Genomic DNA, 19,252 nt, shown 5'->3' with positions numbered 1-19,252 from the left:
CTAAATATATATAAAATTATTAAATTCAGCTTCTCTAATGGTATACATCAATTTGATTCAAATCTAGTAAACTTTATTGAAAGAAAATTCACTAAACTTCATTTAAACAGCATGCCTTATGATTGGTTCACTTAATAAATGGTATATGTTTTTAATCTGATATACTATGTCCTCGAGAAATGAAAATGGAGTTAAACATTTAAATTTTCCTAAATGGAATAAAACTTATGTTCTGCTTACTTATTTATTTAATAGCATGAATCTGCTCCTCACTGTCAACAAAAGATATCCACACCCAGAATTCAGCTAGCTAAAGAGAAATTTGTTCAGTTTTACTGGCCCCTAAATATACACACATATTCATGCATGTGCAAACACACAAGCATTCTCTGCTGGAAACAGTCCTTCTAGTCTGTATTTTATCTTTTGATTAAGTGAGACACTCAGAGGGATAGAACACTATCAATTTACCCTTGGTCCTTTACAGAATTCCCACAAATATGTGTTAAAGCATTTAGACAAAACATGTAAATGAATTATGTTACTACAATTGCATTACATCACACAAAATCTCTTAGGGATCATCAGAAGCATTGGCGGGGGGCATTATTAGAGGCCATCAAAGTTGTGTGTCTCTGAGAAACTGTTGTTTTCAATCTCATGGACATTGAGGATCATACAGAATTGTTCATATTTCCCTTTCTTCTCTGATAAATTTCCAAGCACCTTTAAAATAAACTGTAGGAATTTCTAAGATACATTTCAGTGTTCTAGTTTAACTCTACTTCATTTTATTGTTCTATCCTAAATTCCTTTTAGATGATACATTTCTTTATGATCTTTTTAGACATAGATATTTATAAGCTGCTCAAATCCTTTGTAGAGCAAAGGTGAGTTACAATTCATCCAGCCAGCACAGAAACAGACTTTTTTTTTTTTTTTAGGATATCTTCAGAAATTTTTCTGTCTTATTTCTACCAGATCATCTTCCATACAATTTCTTTCTTTCTCTTTTTGCAGAGCTGGGTATCCAACTCAGGGCCTTGTACACGTTAGGCAAGTGTTCTATCACTGAACTACACTCAAGTCATGTATATATACATATATACATATATATATATGTTTTTCATTCTATAATTTTCTGTATATGAATTACCTTTCCAAAATAAGTCTTTATTTGCTCTCTGGGCATTGATTTCAAAGAAAGGTGCCGCAGTCTGGCTGGGCACAATCAGGAGCCACTTGTCAAAAGAAACTAACTTTATTTTTAGAACCACACACGACAAACAAAATAGTCTCTCAGGAAAAACCCTCAGAGCCTCAACTGCCACCACCGGCTTTCCACAAGCCTCTCTCTCCCACCCAAGCTTCTCTCCACCTCCCACAATCCTCCTGCTCTTGAGGCCGATTGGCTGGGTCACGTGGGCGGAGCCAAAAAAGTCCCCCAATGAGCAGCTCCGTGGTCTGAAAGGGCAGGGAAACAGTCCAATGAGCATCACTGCAGAGGAGCCAATCAGCTAGATGTTGCTGGGGCCGAGGAGCCAATCAGCTAGATGTTGCTGGGGCTGCTGTGAGCCAATCATCAGCCGGCAGCTGGAAGTTTGCTGGCAGCTGGAAGTTTGCTGGGGCCCCTCAGGCTGTGGCTCTCAACATCTCCCCCTCTCTGTTTAAACAACAAGCATGTGGCTTAGGGACCGTGCCTGTTAGGCAGTCCAATTCAACATATGGTCCTTACCCGTCATCGGATGAACTGACCTCTAGGCGTCAGCCTCCTGTCTTAGGTTGGTACCACTGCAATTGGATCATACCCGTCACTGACTACCGGTCCAGCATACAGCCATACTTGTGGATAGGCCTTTGCACCTGTGGGGGGGTGAGGTTCTTTGCCTCACCTCTGTTGGCCCCCAAATTTTAGACCATCACTAGTAGAGGAGGATGCAAAATGCCATGACATTAAGCCAATTGAGGGCTCCTTTGAAAAATTGTACCACCGGTGACATCATCAGCAAAAATACCCCAACACTACCATAAGTCGCTGCACCAATAGATAGTTCACAATGCATACAGGTGAGCTCACAATGTGTCCAGGCAAGTTCTGCAAGCAGTTCAGTGATGGCTATTGTATAAGCTGTAGATTGGTTTTATCTTTGACTTCACCAGCACTGGGATGAAGATAGGAATTCTGGCAATAATGGCTAAAGAAAAAATTATGTAACACTACAGAAGGCACTAAAAGAAAACAATTTTCTTAACAATTTACATTGTCTTCACCGGCACTGGGATGAAGATAGGAATTCTGGCAATAATGGCTAAAGAAAAAATTATGTAACATTACAGAAGGCACTAAAAGAAAACAATTTTCTTAACAATTTACATTGTCTTTAAGAGAATTATTAAATATAATGAAAAGGAAAGGTGAAAGTAAACAAACAGATCTGTTAACCTTCTTTTTTGTTTACATATTAAAACAATCCTCAACAGTTGTTTACCCAATTTAAATTAAACCATATAAATCACGTGAAAAAAAAAATTTGGATCCATTTTATCATGAGCGCTCATCATATATGATATATGGACATACGTACATTCAAACATATAACACAAAACACAAGTGTGCACACATAATATAATACATACAACACATAACATTATAGTAAAGGCCTTATAACTTTTTACAGGTGAAATCTCCATTGCAATGTTTAAAAACTCTATAGTCAAAAAATAGAACTGATCAGCAAAACATTAACCTAGGTCTGTATGAGCTCAAAAAACAAAATAGAACTTCATGATATGGCAAAGGGCAATAATAAAATAGATATTGAAAAAAGCATCCTGGTTCTGTTGCAGATGTAAGAATAGCCAAACTGGAGTTTTGGATATCAGTTGTTATGGATTTGAGCCAAATCATCTTCTTTTTGGTCTGTAGAAATCGCTTTAGTTAATCTTTCTGGAATCCAAATCGGCTGCTGTTCTCCCTGTGGAAACACATAAACAGACCCCCGACTCCAGACAATCACTGGGTCAGGACCTTGGTTAATCTCTCTGGAATCCAAATCGGCTGCTGTTCTCCCTGTGGAAACACACAAACAGACCCTCGACTCCAGACAATTACTGGGTCAGGACCTTTCCATTGTCCTGTTAGAATATCCTTCCAAAGTACCTTGGGCTTATGTACATTTTTTGGACACATATGCCTTTCCGCAGCACTAAGTCCTGATGAATCCAAATTTAAAAAGTTTAGAGTAAAAAGGGTTATTTTAAGTTTATCTTTGGGGAATATATACCCCTTCCCAATTCCTTCTTTTTGCTTTAATAAGTACATTTTAATAGTTTGATGAGCTCTTTCAACTATGCCTTGTCCCTGTGGATTGTATGGGATTCCTGTTATATGAGTAATGCCAAATGTTGAGCAAAATTGTTTAAAAGAGGTAGAAGTATAACCAGGGGCATTATCTGTTTTTAACTGTTTTGGAACACCCACAGTGGCAAAATTTTGTAAGCAATGAGCTATAACATCTTTAGTTTTTTCTCCGGCATGAAGGGAGCCCATCAAAAATCCAGAAGAAGTATCAACTGTAACATGCAAATATTTTAATTTTCCAAATTCTGGCAAGTGTGTGACGTCCATCTGCCAAATATGGTTAGGTATCAATCCTCTAGGATTGACTCCAAGATTAACTTGTGGTAAAAAGGTCACACAATTTTGACATTGTTTTATTATTTGTCTAGCTTGTTCCTTAGTTATTTTAAAGTGCTTTTGTAAAGTATTAGCATTGACATGGAACTTTTTATGAAAATTTATAGCTTCTTCTAGTGTAGAGAAAATATGTATGTCATGTGTAGTTTTATCTGCTAAATCATTGCCCAAACTAAGGGCTCCAGGCAATCCTGTATGTGCCCTGATATGTCCTATAAAGAATGGATCTTTTCTGTCCCAGATTAGACTTTGTATAGTGGAAAGCAAAGAGAAAACAGTAGAAGAAGGGGAAATCCTACCAGCATCTTCAAGAGATACTATAGCATTAACTACATACTGACTATCAGAAAATAAATTAAATACAGAATCTTTAAACAGCCTCAGGCTGTGGCTCTCAACAGAAAGGTAAGGGATTTGGTTTTCTATTGATGAAATAAGATTGATCACATTCCTATTCATATCTACACAGTTGGATTTTTATCCTACATGAATTTAAAAATTCAAGTTAATTATCTCTTTGATTTTTTTATATATCCATCAAATGATCTTTAACACTTGGTATTTGAGCCTCTAAAATGGTCCAGGAACTGTTTCAGTACACACGCAAGACTTTCCCTCTAATCTTGCACCACTTGTGTGCTTAGCAGGTATTTTATTTATTTAGATCTTTTCCAAAATAAAGATCTTCATTTATTCATTCAAATAGTTAAGTATATACTATGTGCCAAAAGGTCTTGAAATGATGGGATTTTATAGGAAGGTGTGTATGTAAAAGGAAGTAAATTATAATCCATAGATCCTGAAAATGATAGAAATATAAATAAAATATCACAGCACTCCAGAAAAAAACAACCGGGGATCAGGTGGAGTGGTTGCATCCTATACATAAGGAGACCAGAAGAGAGAAAAAGTAAAGAGAAAACAAGATAAATGGAAAGATTTTCTCCTTATAAATGCTTCCAACACCAATAGTAATAGTAACTTTCTTTCCAGCCGGCCCACACTTCCACGAGGCCTTCTATAGAATTCAAAAGGAGAGTTGACATACCATAAGCCCATCGGTGGAGATGTGTGGACTGCACAGAGTGCCAGAAGGGAAGCAAGGATTCACAGGAATCTGTGATCCTTCTGTAGCTCACTGGTGAGATGAGGCACCAAGATATCACCTCAGTCTCAGCACTTCAAACTGACATGAAGAAGGGTTATTCTTTCATTAATATATGAAGGTAAAGAAAAAACTATTTTACAGAGGGTATCATGCAAAAATTAAAGTGAGATATGTGAAAAACAAAAGAGGCATTTAATCTGAACTAGCTAAATATGTGAATTAATGACCAAATTTTTAAAAGAGCTAGAAAAAAAAATGAGGAACAAAAAAAGTTCTCGATTTTCTAAAATGGACCTGCAAGTCCTCCTTCTTCAAAAGGAAGTAAAGTTACTGGGCATAGTGGTATACATCTGTAACCCAATCTACCAGGAAGGCTAAAACAGGAGAATGGCAAATTTGAGGCTAGCCTCAGCAACTTAGTGAGATCCAGTCTCAAAGTAAAATAAAAAAAAAAAAAAAAAAAATGGGATGTAGCTCAGTGACAAAAAACTTGCCTAGCATGTGTGAGGCCCTGGGTTCTATCCCAGTAGTATAAAAGAAAAAGAAAAAAGTCACTGAACTATTTTACTTTAAATTCAAATTGAACCCAATCAACAAATGGGCCAAGGACCTGAACAGATACTTCTCAGAAGAGAATGTACAATCAATCAACAAATATATGAAAAAATGTTCATCATCTCTAGCAATTAGAGAAATGCAAATCAAAACTACTCTAAGATATCATCTCACTCTAGTCAGAAATGGCAGCTATTATGAAGACAAACAATAAGTGTTGGAGAGAATGTCGGGGAAAAGGTACACTCATATATTGCTGGTGGGACTGCAAATTGGTACAGCCAATATGGAAAGCAGTATGGAGATTCCTTGGAAATCTGGAATGGAACCACCATTGGACCCAGCTATCCCTCTCCTCAGTCTATACCCAAAGGACACAGTGCATACTACAGGGACACAGCCACATCAATGTTTATAGAAGCACAATTCACAATAGCTAAACTGGAGCTAACCTAGATGCCCTTCAGTGGATGAATGGATAAAAAAAAAGTGGCATATATTCACAATGGAATTTTACTCAGCAAAAAAAGAGAATAAAATCATGGCATTTGCTGGTAAATGGATGGCGTTGGAGAAGATAATGCTAAATGAAGTTAGCTAATCCCCAAAAAACAAATGCCAAATGTTTTCTCTAATATAAGGAGGCTGACTCATAATGGGGTGTGGGGAGCCATGAGGGGAATATCTATTCCTAGATATTCTAGATAGGGCAGAGGGGTGGGAAGGAAAGGGAGGGGGCAGGGGATTAGCAAGGATGGTGAAATGTAATAGACATCATTATCCAAAGTACATGTATGAAGACAGGAATTGATGTCAACATACTTTGTTTACAACCAGAGATATGAAAAATTGTGCTGTATATGTGTAATAAGAATTGTAATACATTCCACTGTCATTTATTTTTTTTAAATCAATAAAAAATAAATGAATAAATAGATAAATTCAAATTGAAAGGGGACACATGTTTTGTTTTGTTTTAGTTTCTTTAGTTGTAGATAGATACAACACGTTTATTTTGTTTAATTTACTTTTATGGGGTGCTAAGGATTGAACCTAGTGTGTCACACTTGCTAGGCAAGTGCTCTACTGTTGGGCTACAACCCCAGCCCTAGAAAGGGGACACAGCAGGAAAAACCCAGAAAACACCACTAGATCACTTTGGAGAAATGAATGTTTTTTGGCTATTTGGATGGATAACAGATCAATTGGAGAAAAAAAGTCACTGTTAAATTGCTTTGTATTTACCTCCACCGTCCCCTTCAAGAATGCATATTTTAAGGGAAACAAGTTATTGTATTAAAAATTATTTGCTCTCGTATTTCTCAAGCTACATCAAATAATGAAAAAAGAATCTTGATTATAAACTCCCTGGTATAAATTCCAACTATCATCTTTACCAAACTAAAATTCAGATGATCACTTTCAATCAACTTTTAATCAAGTGCTCCTTCAGTTACTTAGAAGTAACTGAAAACGTTTCATGACTTTTTTTAAAGTGCATCAAAATGTGGAAGATAATATAGATGTTTCAGTTAGAAAGGTTGAGAAAAACACAGTAGGGAAGAAGAACACATCAAAATATCACCCCAGTCAATGATACAAACACAGGTTATGAGCAAATGTTTAAAGGGCTCTCCAAGAAATTGGTTGATTCTACTACATCAATAGCTCTAAATTTTTTAACAATAAACTTTTGACATAAATACAGTAGTGTGTATTGGGACTGATACATTTAATTGTGTGTTTTTCTTTTTAAAAATAAAAGTGCTTGTATTTAGTTGCTTTTTTTTCAGGTGTTATCATGTTAGAATCCTCTCATCTCTGAAGCTCTTTTAAGAAAATCTGTCTCAGCCCTGATCAATTGCTCTCTATGAGTGTTTTGATAAACACAGTCCCACATGGAACAGATTTTTTACATTCTATTTCCCATTTGTTGTTAATTCTAGGAAGTATAGCCCATCTATTGAATACTAAGCAGTGTGTTAAAGCAATGAACATTTAAAAAGGGACACACAGTGTTAAGTGTAGGCTCCTATTGCGGGCACTGGTGGAAAGAAATAAGGAATAAACACATGCCCCAGAGACTTAGAAAAAAAAGAGGTAGTTGGGTTCCCTTTGCAAAACTTTGGGCAGGGGCCTGGAATACCTTTGGCACTGTGAGTCACTGTTAATTTCAAAGGGAACCCATTAAGAAAGATAATGACATGACATAACTATAATAAAAAAATTTATTATTTTAGCAATACACTGAATCAGGCAGAGCATTCTGCATTCTAATGCTTTACATGAACTTGCACAATCCTCAAAATAGCCCTTTGCAGTAGACACTATTCTCGTTACCATTTTATAGATAAAGAAACAGAGTGTAGTAATTAGAAAATTTGCCTAAGATTACAAAGCTGTTAAGTGGCAGAGCATAAGCTCCATGCCCCTGTGTTTTAACTGTTTCACCACAAGTCCAAATTGAATTTCTAATGACTATTTCTCTCTCAGTGGAGCAAATGGGGAGTGTTAAAATTCTTAATTCTTAATATCCATGCTACCATTTTAAAAAAAGTTGGTATGAAGAGTTCTATAAATAGCACCGATACTCTTCTATTTACTTTTCACTCATACATTAGAAGACAATATTTATTTCCGGTCAGTCTACCAAGAGGAAGTTGGGCATTCATTATGACAAAATGAAGCAAAAACAAGGGATAAAGTAAACAAATTGTATAAAGCATTGCTGCACAAATATGATTCTCAATTCTGTATAACAATACAAAATGCCTTCCCAGATTCTGGCTTAAAGGTAATTATTTTACTGAATTTCTCCAAATAACACTGATGCCAATCTCACACTATTTTTCCAGCCAGTAACAGAAAATAGTTTAAGACAGTAACAGGAACAGAGAAAGAAAAAAACAGGGATAAAAATTTTAAAGGAAAAATAAAAAAAAAAAAGAGTATATCTGAAGGCTGTATAATTTAAGAATTATTTAAAATTGAGAGTTAATAAAATTATATCTCTATTTTCTCTCTCCCAGTTATTTCTACAGGGAAAAAAAAAGAACTAAGTAAAAAGAAAGCAGTAAATGAAGAGATTCAGAAGGAAAAGGTAAGGTCCAGCTATCTTTTGAAGGCAGTGGATAGAAATGTCCCTTCAGGGCCATCTTAGTCCTAACAAGATGTGGAGCTTCAACCTCCAGTGGTGGTTCCAACTGAGATGCATGGAGGCAGTGGTTCCCAAACTTCAATATACACAGCAATTAATGAAGAATTCCAAAATCCTATCCCCTGAAATTCTAACTCAACACTCTTGAGCATGAGGTATAAGAATCTTCAACTGCACAACCTTCCCAGTGATTTTTAATTGGGCTATCTACAGGTTAGATTCTTAAAAATACGTAGGAGCACAGACTCATCACCCAATAAGCACTGCAATGACTCATTACGATACACATTCTCAGAACACTCACTGTCCCATATCCTACCTGTTTCAGCATCCTTGGGCCTGTGTTCTTCATCAGGAGGTCTTGACGGTGGCCACATAGATGGGACTCGCCTGGGAAACTGACCTTCTGTGTAATCCAGTGAGTGTGTGGGTTGACTGACTGCAGCCCAGGTATAAAGTTGATCTTGCTATATTTAAAAATAAAATAATTATAAATACTATCAATCCAATCATGAAAAATAGGAGTCTTAAGTCTTGCCAAAGCATTTCTATGTAAAGCACATAAATAAGGTGTATGCTAATTAATTAGAGAATTCCCTGAACTGGAGTTGTAACTCATTTGAATGTCCCTTTATCTGTGGTTTTTGTTTGTTTGTTTTTATGGGTTTTATTTTTTTTCTTTTATTTTTATTTATTTGTTTGCTTATTTCTTTATTGGCCTTTTGATATAAGTTTTTATTATGTTGCCCAGGCTGCTGCCAAACTCTTGGGCTCAAGTGATCCTCCTACCTTGGCCTCCCAACTAGTTGGAACTACAGGCGTGAGCCACAACACTGAACTGATATCCCTTTAAAAACTGTTTTTACACTGTGGGAAACTCAGAGTATAAGTTGTACTTTGGTGCCACAAAAACGATAATAGCCTCTTTGCCTTCAACAACACAAGACTCAGAAAATTGCCTTATTTTGGACCCAGATTGGAAGCTATTTGGGAGAGAAACCATAAAAAAGTAAATGAACCTGCCAAGAGTAAAAGAATTAGACAGAGATCTTCTGGCTAAAAAGGCTTTGCCAGCTGCCAGCCAACTGATTCTGGACATGATGTGAAGGCTTGTAACTATACTTAGCACCAGAAGAAAAACTGGACAACTCACAAAGGAAGCCACTTGAATCCCATAAACACCTTGCAAAACTTGACACTAGGTTTTCACAATAACTTGTTTGACCATTTTAAAATGTATCTGCTTAATATGTGTGCCCTATATTCTTTTTGTGAAATTTTTCTTATTCAGGTAGAGTTCCCTAACACCTTTTGATTGACACCAAATAAAGCAATGAGAAAAACAATATAGCAGGGATGAAATGCAAAATATAAACAAAAACCATACTGTAATCACTAGGCTAGGACATTAGAGAATATGCCCATATTTGAAAAGGGTAAGTCTCAGGCAAGGACAGTGCTATGTCCAGCCAGTAGCTTAGGAGGATGTCTCCTTGCCTGCTGACAACAATTAGGCACAGAATCTCATCTCCTTTTGTGTTTGTTTCACCCAGACTTTTCATGAAAGGTGTGGCCAAGCACCTACCCAAGTAGCAAGTTAGACATGCTCTGACCTCTCCAGAGGACTTTTGTGCACATTAATGTTGTTTAATAAATGTCTCTATGTCTGACAGAATTTGATTTGAGATTTGCTTTCATTAGGACCCATGTTTAATGGGCCTAGACATTTCAGAAAGAATAATCTCCCACAAAAAATCAAAAGTTTTCATTAGAAATAAAAGTGTAAAACATTGCTTCCAAGTACATAGTTCATGGATTTTTTAAAACACTCTAAATAATCTCCCCTTAGTTGCATAGATAAAATCTATTTCATGCCAGCAGAGGGCTCTCCACCTTGTTACACTGATCTCAAAAAGAAATGCTTCTACCAAACCTTGCTTGGGTGTGACCTGTGAGATAAGGTGCCCATTCACTGCCAATGGCTAAAAATGCCCATCCCATCACGTATTGTTATCTTTAGGAGGGCTCTGAAGATACAGTCATTTCATGTTAGAATTTTACACCTTTACCTGAAGAATTAAATAGATGGATGGTATTTTGAGTTTGTTTTTTTAGTCATAGACACAATGTGAATTAGGTTGATCAGATGTGCTTTTCATTTTGGCTATTAGAAGTAAGTACGTGGCCTGTCTGCCACAATTTTGGGGATTCCGGAATGTTTTATTTTGTGGTGCTGGGACCAAACTCAGGATCTTACACATGTTAGGCAAGCACTCTACCACTGAGTTATACCCCCAGCCCTTCAGAATGTTTTTGATTAGTCTTAATCCTTTGTGGTCCACCTCAGTTTTTTGTTTGTTTGTTTGTTTATTTACTTTTGTTTTTTCTTCTTTAAAGATTTTAATAGCAGCACATTTTTCATTATCTTTTCATATCCCTTCTTACTAAATTTTTATACTAAATTCATACCTTCTCAAACACCTTTTGGACTAAGTGGCAATAAAGTATCATTACTATTAGAGAAATGGCGGAGTGTCTACTTTATCCATTTTTAACTCATCTAAATCACTTATAAGATGACTGATTGGATAAAAAGTGAATCTACTGACAGTAGACTGAATTGAACTCATAAGTTTTTTTTTTCCTATTTATCATGTAATTATTAAAAAATTATAATATAACCTTAAAATTGTGTTGCAGTGGGGGAGATCAGAAAAACAGTAAGTAATCGGTACCATAATATAATACAATCCATTTTTAATCACTACTTAATTTGCTGTAATTATTTTCACACCCTTTTATAAATAACATAATTAGATTTTTTAAATAACTTCATTGTCTTCACACTTATAATTTATATTTCTGTCTTGATCTTCAAATACTTAACACTATAATATTATCTTTACATGGTTTTATATAAAAACATATACTCATAGGCCAGTGACTTTAGTGAGCATCTCAAACTACCCTGGCCTCCCAGGTTAGTGCTTGCAGAAAGAAATGGACTATGCCTTTTTAGATTTTTCCATTTCATGCTGAACAACACACCAAAGATGGATTTGGGACAAACAAGTGCTTGGAATTCCCCAAAGTGCTAAAACTGCAACACACCAATGACTGACTTGTGAGAAACCTGGACTTAGGGTGACATCTGGTGCTGAAACAATGGAAGTGATAACAAGTTCAAAGAAAATAAGAAACGTAGAATTTCTGGAAAGATAGGCACAAACAAAGCAAAATTATAAAGTCTGGAATCAATACCTAACCCTTGAATGCACAGACCATGCCAGACACAGACAAGCAGCAAGAATTTTCAGGGAAGTAGAAACTACTAGTGAAGGGGAAGGGGAAAGGAGTTGGAGAGGGGATAAGTGGAGAGAGAGGGTAGGGAAGGATAGAAAGGATGAAAAAATAAATAAATCATTTTAAAACAAAACAAATTTCTGGGAACCATGAGCTAAAGTATCATTCAAAATAAAGAGCAAGAAAATGAACAAAAGGTAACTAATTGGTGAATTCTCACATGAAAAATTTTAAAACTGTTATTTGAAGGAAATTCAACAAGATTCAAGAAAACAGAGAAATGTTTCAATACTCATAACAGAGAATCCTTGCAACGAGATGGAAGCAATTAAAAAATATCCTTAAACTGAAAAATATACTAATCGAAATTGAAAACATTATAGAAGGCATCAATAGTAGAATAAATCAAACAGAAGAAAGAATCAGCTCAAAAAAGACTATTGGAAAAAACACAGAAGAAAAAAAAAAGGATGAAGAGGAATGAAGAAAACTTATAGGAACTTGGAGATGTCATTAAAAACAAATATTCAAGTTACTGGAGTTCAAAAAGGACTTCAACATGACAAAACAGTATAAAGTTTATTCAAAGAGAAAGTAATAGAAAACACCCCAATCCTAGAAAACAATACAAATATCCAGAAGCATACAGAAAGGTCAAAGGTCACCAGTAAAATTTATATCAACCAAGTCTACCCTAAGACATATTATGATCTCAAAGGTAAAATATTATGAGAAAATTCTCAAGTTAGCAAGAAAAAGAAAATCAAAACCAGAAAACATTTCTGAAATTAATTATAATGAAAATATTATATGCCATAAGTTTGGGGTGTAGTCAGTTATGTTGAAAGAGAAATGTTTTGGTTTAAATATACATATTAAAGGAATAAAATGGTTTAAAATATATGCATCTCAACAATTAAGTTAAAACAAAACCCTTGTAATGTAGTTCAAAGAAGAAAATAGATAAAAGTACTAATAAAGTAGCCTTCAAAGAAGTCCTCTAAAAATATAAATAAATAAAACTGAAAGCCTCTGACAGGTATAATCAGGTAGAGATTTAAATAACCAATGTATGAAATGAAAATGGAGAGTGGTGGTGGTGATGGCCCATGCCTGTAATCCATCCACTCAAGAGACTCAGGGTGACTCAGCAATTTAGGCCCTAAACAACTTAGTGAGACCCTCTATCAAAATAAAAAGGGCCAGAGATATAACTCAGTGGTAAAGTCCCTTGGGTTCAATCCCCAGTACAAAAGAAAGAAAGAAAAGAATATGAAGAGCTGGGAATATAACTCAGTGGTATAGAGCTTGCCTAACATGCAGAAGGCTCTAGGTTTGATCCTCAGCACTATAAAAAAACAGAAATGAGAAAGGTATCATACAGACCCAAGTGATTAAGAAGATAGTGGTCATGTATAACTAAAAAGAACAAATAAAACATTTTTGATAAATGGAAAAAAAAGAATGTAGTGGAATAACTATAACAAATTTTTTAATTAGAGAAAATGGAAAAATTCTTAGAAAAAAATGTAACTTACCAAAACTATCATGCAAAATAGAAACTGTAAAGGGTCCCACAACTGGCCTTTGCTTTCATGATGTCTTTTGGGGGGGCGGGGTGTGTGTGCAGGGGGCGGGGGGAGAGCATGTATAAATGTCATAACTCCCATAACAACTGAAGATAGGGAACTTGAAATAGTGTAATTCCTGCTTCTGATAATCTTCACAGAGGATATAATTGGTCAAACTATGAGTACTGTTGACCTAACTACTTGAGAATCAGTGGGGAAGAAAAGATCATGTGAGTTCTTTTATCAGACACCATCACACAGTGTTTGGTTGGGAAATGAAGGTACTCATGACAAGAGTTAAGATAGGAAAGAAGGAATAACAGACATTATTAGGCATACAAACAAGATTTTAATTAGTTCAATTTTTAAGAGATGTTATATATGAACTTAAATACTTAGATTAACAGTATTCAGCCTGTCATTTTATCACTTAGAGACTTTACAAGAATGTAGACAAAATAGGGATATGTTAGGGATCCAGAAGAAAGTTAATTATTAATCAATCAGGCACAGAATACAGGAAGAGCATACTAGATCAATAATGCACTCATAAGAGGGTGAGGTCTTGAAAGAACTTCTTAGTAAGTAGATCAAATTTGGGCATGGGGAAAAGTATTTGAACTACATTTAAAAGTTCATTTCTTTCAACTTGATATTTGAATTGTTAGTTGACATTTAGACCAAAAAAAAATAAAATAAAATAAAATCACTCTAAATGTTTCTTTCCTAATCAGACATTAGGGAGGAAACATGTCTAACCAACCTTCTGGCATTGATAATAAATTATATAACATCAATATTGCTCTGAACATCCTCCAGGAAAGTCAGCTGACTTACTCAAGGTTATATCAAGTCCAGAAAAACAAAGCAAGATTTTCCTCTACCCAACCAAGCATTTAGGCCTTCCTATAATACACAGAGCTTATTATACTTTAAAGTCTTGAAAACATAATTTTTCTTTAAAAGTCCAAGCTGAATTTAACTTAGTCCTGGCCGGATTAAATATTTAACATATCTCTAGGATTACCTAGCAGAATGAAATTTAAAAAAGAAAATAGCAGAATCTTGCAGCAATTAGGAAGATATCCTGCAGTTAAAAAAAAAAAAAAAAGAGGGCCAGGATTGTGGCTCAGTGGTAAAGTACTTGCCTAACAAGCATAAGGCACTGGGTTCAATCCCAGGCACCACATTAAAAAAAAAAAAAAAAAAATTCCAAGCCTGTTCCTAATCTTAATCTTGCAAGTTAATTAATCTCTCTGAACCTCATTTTTCCTCTAAAAAATGGGGATATTATAAGAAATTTTGCAAATCATGGTGCCTCAATATATAGTATGCATTCAATAAATACTGTCAACTGTAGTTATTAATAATAGTTATTAGAATCATGTACTAATTTCATCTTCAGATAACCCAGACATAAAATTTAGGATTTTTCTATTATATTTCTGAAAGAACTGAAAACAGAAACATATTTGTAAGAAAATCTATTTGTCTCAATGACTGACATTTCAAGGAAAGTGTTAAAGTAATATAACAATGTCTAAGAAAGTGCCATTTTAATGAAGCCACATACTCCCAAAGATATCTAACTCCACACAAACTTTGGTTCTTCAGAGGAAATTAATTGTGAGCAACTTCTCTATTCCCTATTAGCTGTTATAAACATTTCTGTAGCTTCAGAAAATAGTCATGAATTATTAGTTATTAACATGGCACTGTAAAAGAACAATTTATCATATTAAATAATGTAAACCATTGGGTAAAACTATTATTTTATAAGAACAATAATTAAGTGATTTTTATCACACAGACAAAGTTCTTCTTAACTTTCATTTTCTTGATTTCACCTAGTATAATTAAAAGTAAGTACACTTTAAAACTAAATAGCTACTCTTCTGCCATTCTTTCTAAAGATTTCAAAAGCCTGCTCAAATTAGCAAAGTGAATCTTTTTTGTTTCTAGGTCTTACTTTTCTTTTTATGTTGCTTACGTATTATTATTCAGGCAATTAGTAATTGCATCTGTTAATTTAATACATATCTCACTGCATCAGTGATTCCTACTAAACTGCAGATGTTCAAATTCCATCTTCTTGGTCAAAACATTTTGTTTTATCTTGTCTGAAGACAAATCCCTACAGACCTTTTCTATTTTGCATGAGGCCCTCCCACCACAAATGGAGACTGTCTCTCCTACCGTCCCATGGCCAACTAGGATCTCCACTCTGCCACCTTTAACCTATCTAAAACAGCTGCCCCAAATTACTTACAAAAAAAATAAAATCTGTCCTATGAAGCCAGTTCACAGTCTCTAATTCAGAGACTGAAACCTTCCATCTCTGCCTCCCACACCATTACTGGAACCAGTTTCCTGAATCAGCATTATTTTCCACACTTCCTTTGGAAATGCAGCGTGAGCAACATAGATGAATTAGAAGAGAAACTCTGTGGCACTGTAAAAGAACAATTTATCATATTAAATAATGTAAACCATTGGGTAGAACTATTATTTTATAAGAACAATAATTGATTTTTATCACACAGACAAAGTGGCAGGCACTTAAGTTTTTTGAGCATGCAATCAATAAATTTTAAGTATACTAAAATAAATATTTTGTAAGTCAAGAATGATTTAGAATTTAAACTAATGGTGGTTTATCTGCCTTAACATTTCCTTCTGCAATAAACACTTATAAAAATCTCAAGTTTCAGTCACTATTTTTAAAAGATTAAGGCATATAGTTAGGCCTGATATGCCAGTATCCAGACAGTAGCTCTATTATATAACTAGGGACTTGTTTTATGGGCTAACAAAATATAAATGGTTCATCAAAAGTTTTAAGCATATAATTTAAAAATTGGTATTGAATAAAGTATTACTCTATCCAATCGCCCAAATTAAAAACTTTGATCTTTGAAAATCTTATACCTCCTAAATCCAGAAAGTCACCAAAACCAATCCTTTCCATGTCAATTATAGCTGTAGAATTCACTTCTCATTCATCCCAACAGCATTAGACTCTTGGACTAAAGATTTGATATTTACCACATCTCTGAAGTTCCCTTTCCACCATGTAGTAAGGAACTGTCATCAAAAACAAAGATGAGGGGCTGGGGATGTGGCTCAAGCGGTAGCACGCTCGTCTGGCATGCGTGTGGCCCGGGTTCGATCCTCAGCACCACATACCAACAAAGATGTTGTGTCTGCCAATAACTAACTAAATAAATAAATATGTTTAAAAAAAAAAAAAAAAACAAAGATGAGTATGTTCATTTCTTGCTACTGAAAATCTTTGAGATTTCTAATGATTCCAAGATAGAATTGGACTGTTGGTGTGTATGTGAAGACAGTGTTAATAATGGCCATCTGCCCTTCTTTGTTTGTTCCCATTGAAGCAGACTCACGATAAAATTAAGAATGACTTTTACTGAGACTGAAAGGCTGCTCCTCTGGTCTGAGAGACACTAAAGAAGCTGAGAATAGAAATTACCCCCCTGCTTTGGCCTGATACCCCAACAGGTCCTCTGTCTCACAGGCTAACTAAATCTGCATATGTGCATTTCCTGCCTTTTGTCCTACTTTGCAGGGTCTTCTCTTTATAAAAGTTTCCTGGTCCTTCAGTTTTCCAAAGAGGGAACTATCATCCTTCAAAGCTGGCTTGATTTAAAACCTATTTTCCTGCCAAATTTGACTCCATATATCTCTGGAGCCCAACAAGCAGAAAGCTTAGCCTCCAGCCCTCATGCTGTAACAGTTCTGCACAGTGACTCCATCCTTCACAACTACTCTTTGTTTCTGCCATGAGGGTGACTTACCATTTTCTTAATGTGCCAGGATCTTTCAGAACCCCATGTCTGAGGCAGAAATTCATTTTCTTCTTCAAAATAACTCACTTCTTTTACCTTCTTTAAAATCACTCAATTTTCTCAAACTCTTACTTAACTTTCAAGAGCACATTCAAAATGCCATCCTTCCACTTTCCCAAGCAAAAGTAACTGCTATATCTCCTGTGTTCCACAGCACATTGTAATACTTGTGCCTGTATCTCCTGTTTCTGATTCTCTCTCCCACATTGTCCTGTCTCCTCCCTACCATGACTAAAATACATGATCTTCTAAGATCTGGACTATATTATTCTTAAATGGGGAGACCCTGTGAATATGTACACTTATTGAATCCCTACTGTACGATGATTTTATCATTATCTATCAAAAAATGCATGAAATTCAAACCAGGCAACTTCTTCTAAAGACTTAGCTGAGGCTTCCTTACCTATAAAAGGATAATGAGTATAAAGAGCTCAAGGAGTATATTTTGAGAACTGAGTATGATTAAATGAAAAGATAGGTCCAACTTTTGCCTGGGAAAGTCCTGACATGAATACGAAAATAAAAACAATGATAAAATGGCTCTGGACACTAGCCCCTTTATAGCTAACCTAGAAAACATCATTAACTCCCTATCTTACCAACTAGGAACCAAGGCCTAGGAATAAGACAATGTTACATGATAAATGTTACATAATAAATACACATGACCAGTGTTACATGATAAATACACAGTAAAGCCAAGACTCAAATCCAGTTGGGAATTTTACCAAACACTTTGTAACATTGTCTTACATGGGTTCCTAATATTTTATCTGATCCTCATCATGTTACAGAGCTGGGGCCTTCTGAGAAATGGAGGCAGCAATAAAGACTCTCCCTCAAACCTCAGTTCTTATAATCAAGTCAGAAAGATTCTAGACATGTGGCTCAGAATAACAGGAATGAGTTTATTGAAGGAATAAGAAAGTGAAAGGGGACACCCTCCCGTGAGAGAGTGAGTCCTTTCACAGAGGAGAGGGATCATGTTCCTCTCCTACATTCCAGTTTCATTGGGGATCCAGGAAAAGTACCTAGAGAGTTCCACCCAGGTCTACCTTTTGACTTTGGATGACATCAGACTTTTAAGCCCCAATACCATGTCAACTCTAGGCCACCTTGGCCCATGTTGACCAGTTTCTAATTTTTTTTTAGTTATACATGGGCACAGTATCTTTATTTTGTTTATTTATTTTTATGTAGTTCTGAGGATTGAACCTGTGTGAGGCAAGCACTCTGCCACTGAGCTGCAACCCCAGCTCTCTAATTGGATTCTTAGCCACATATTTTTATAGATTTTATGGCTAGGAGGAATTATCCTTGTCTCCACAAGTTTCAAGATCTGGTTCTGAGTCTCCCCTTCAGGTTCCCATTATCAACATTATTTTGGGTCTGCATTTCTCCTGCAGAAAACAGGTATTTTGCTGAGGAATGTAACATATCTTGTCCACTTAGGCTGGACAGGGCTGGCTACAGGTAAATTGCTTTTTGAAAAAGAAAGCATGTTTGGGTCAGCATACTGGGCCCATTTTATGGAATTATTCTCTTAACCCTGTGTTCCTACCATCCTCATCTGTCTGTCCCCTAACAATCAGACCCGCTTCTGTGTTCCTCAATTTAAACATGTGGGAGAGGGGAAGGGGGCGGGGAGGGTGGGGACAGGGGAACTAACTTGCCCCAAACCATATTAACTACAAGGCAAGTGAGCTAAAATTCAAATCTTTGTATGTCTAAAATAAAAATCCAATAGCCCTTTGGTCAAAATTCCATGAACTATTATAAAGGTATAAACATACAGAGACATAAGACAGAAAAATCATATGTACCCTCAAGAAATGTACCCATACTATGGTGTCATGGTAGATGAAAATAACGTAAGATTTCCTCTGGTTGAAGTTATCATAAAAATCTTCCAGGAAGACGTATTTAAACTATTTGAAAAGTAAAATTTGAAATTAAAAATATTTGAAAATATATTACCTTAAAAGTTAAAAA

The 19,252-nt window shown here is 35.5% G+C and overlaps 1 protein-coding gene across 2 annotated transcripts in view; it reads right to left on the bottom strand.

The window, feature by feature from the left end:
• Positions 1-19,252, bottom strand: part of Fmn2 (formin 2) — a 377,915-nt gene that overhangs the window by 273,798 nt on the left and 84,865 nt on the right. For both annotated transcript variants that reach the window (XM_046432483.2, XM_058575194.1), the window contains exon 3: positions 8,837-8,984. In XM_046432483.2, coding sequence (XP_046288439.1) covers positions 8,837-8,984 — 148 coding nt within the window. The remainder of the gene's footprint in view (positions 1-8,836; positions 8,985-19,252) is intronic.

This window comes from Marmota monax, unplaced genomic scaffold (assembly GCF_021218885.2).
Source record: "Marmota monax isolate L192 unplaced genomic scaffold, Marmota_monax_Labrador192_F-V1.1 WCK01_AAM20220418_F8-fsc00090, whole genome shotgun sequence".
Taxonomy (NCBI): domain Eukaryota; kingdom Metazoa; phylum Chordata; class Mammalia; order Rodentia; family Sciuridae; genus Marmota; species Marmota monax.
Note: the sequence above shows the minus strand (reverse complement) of the source record. Positions and strands in the feature narration are given on the sequence as shown.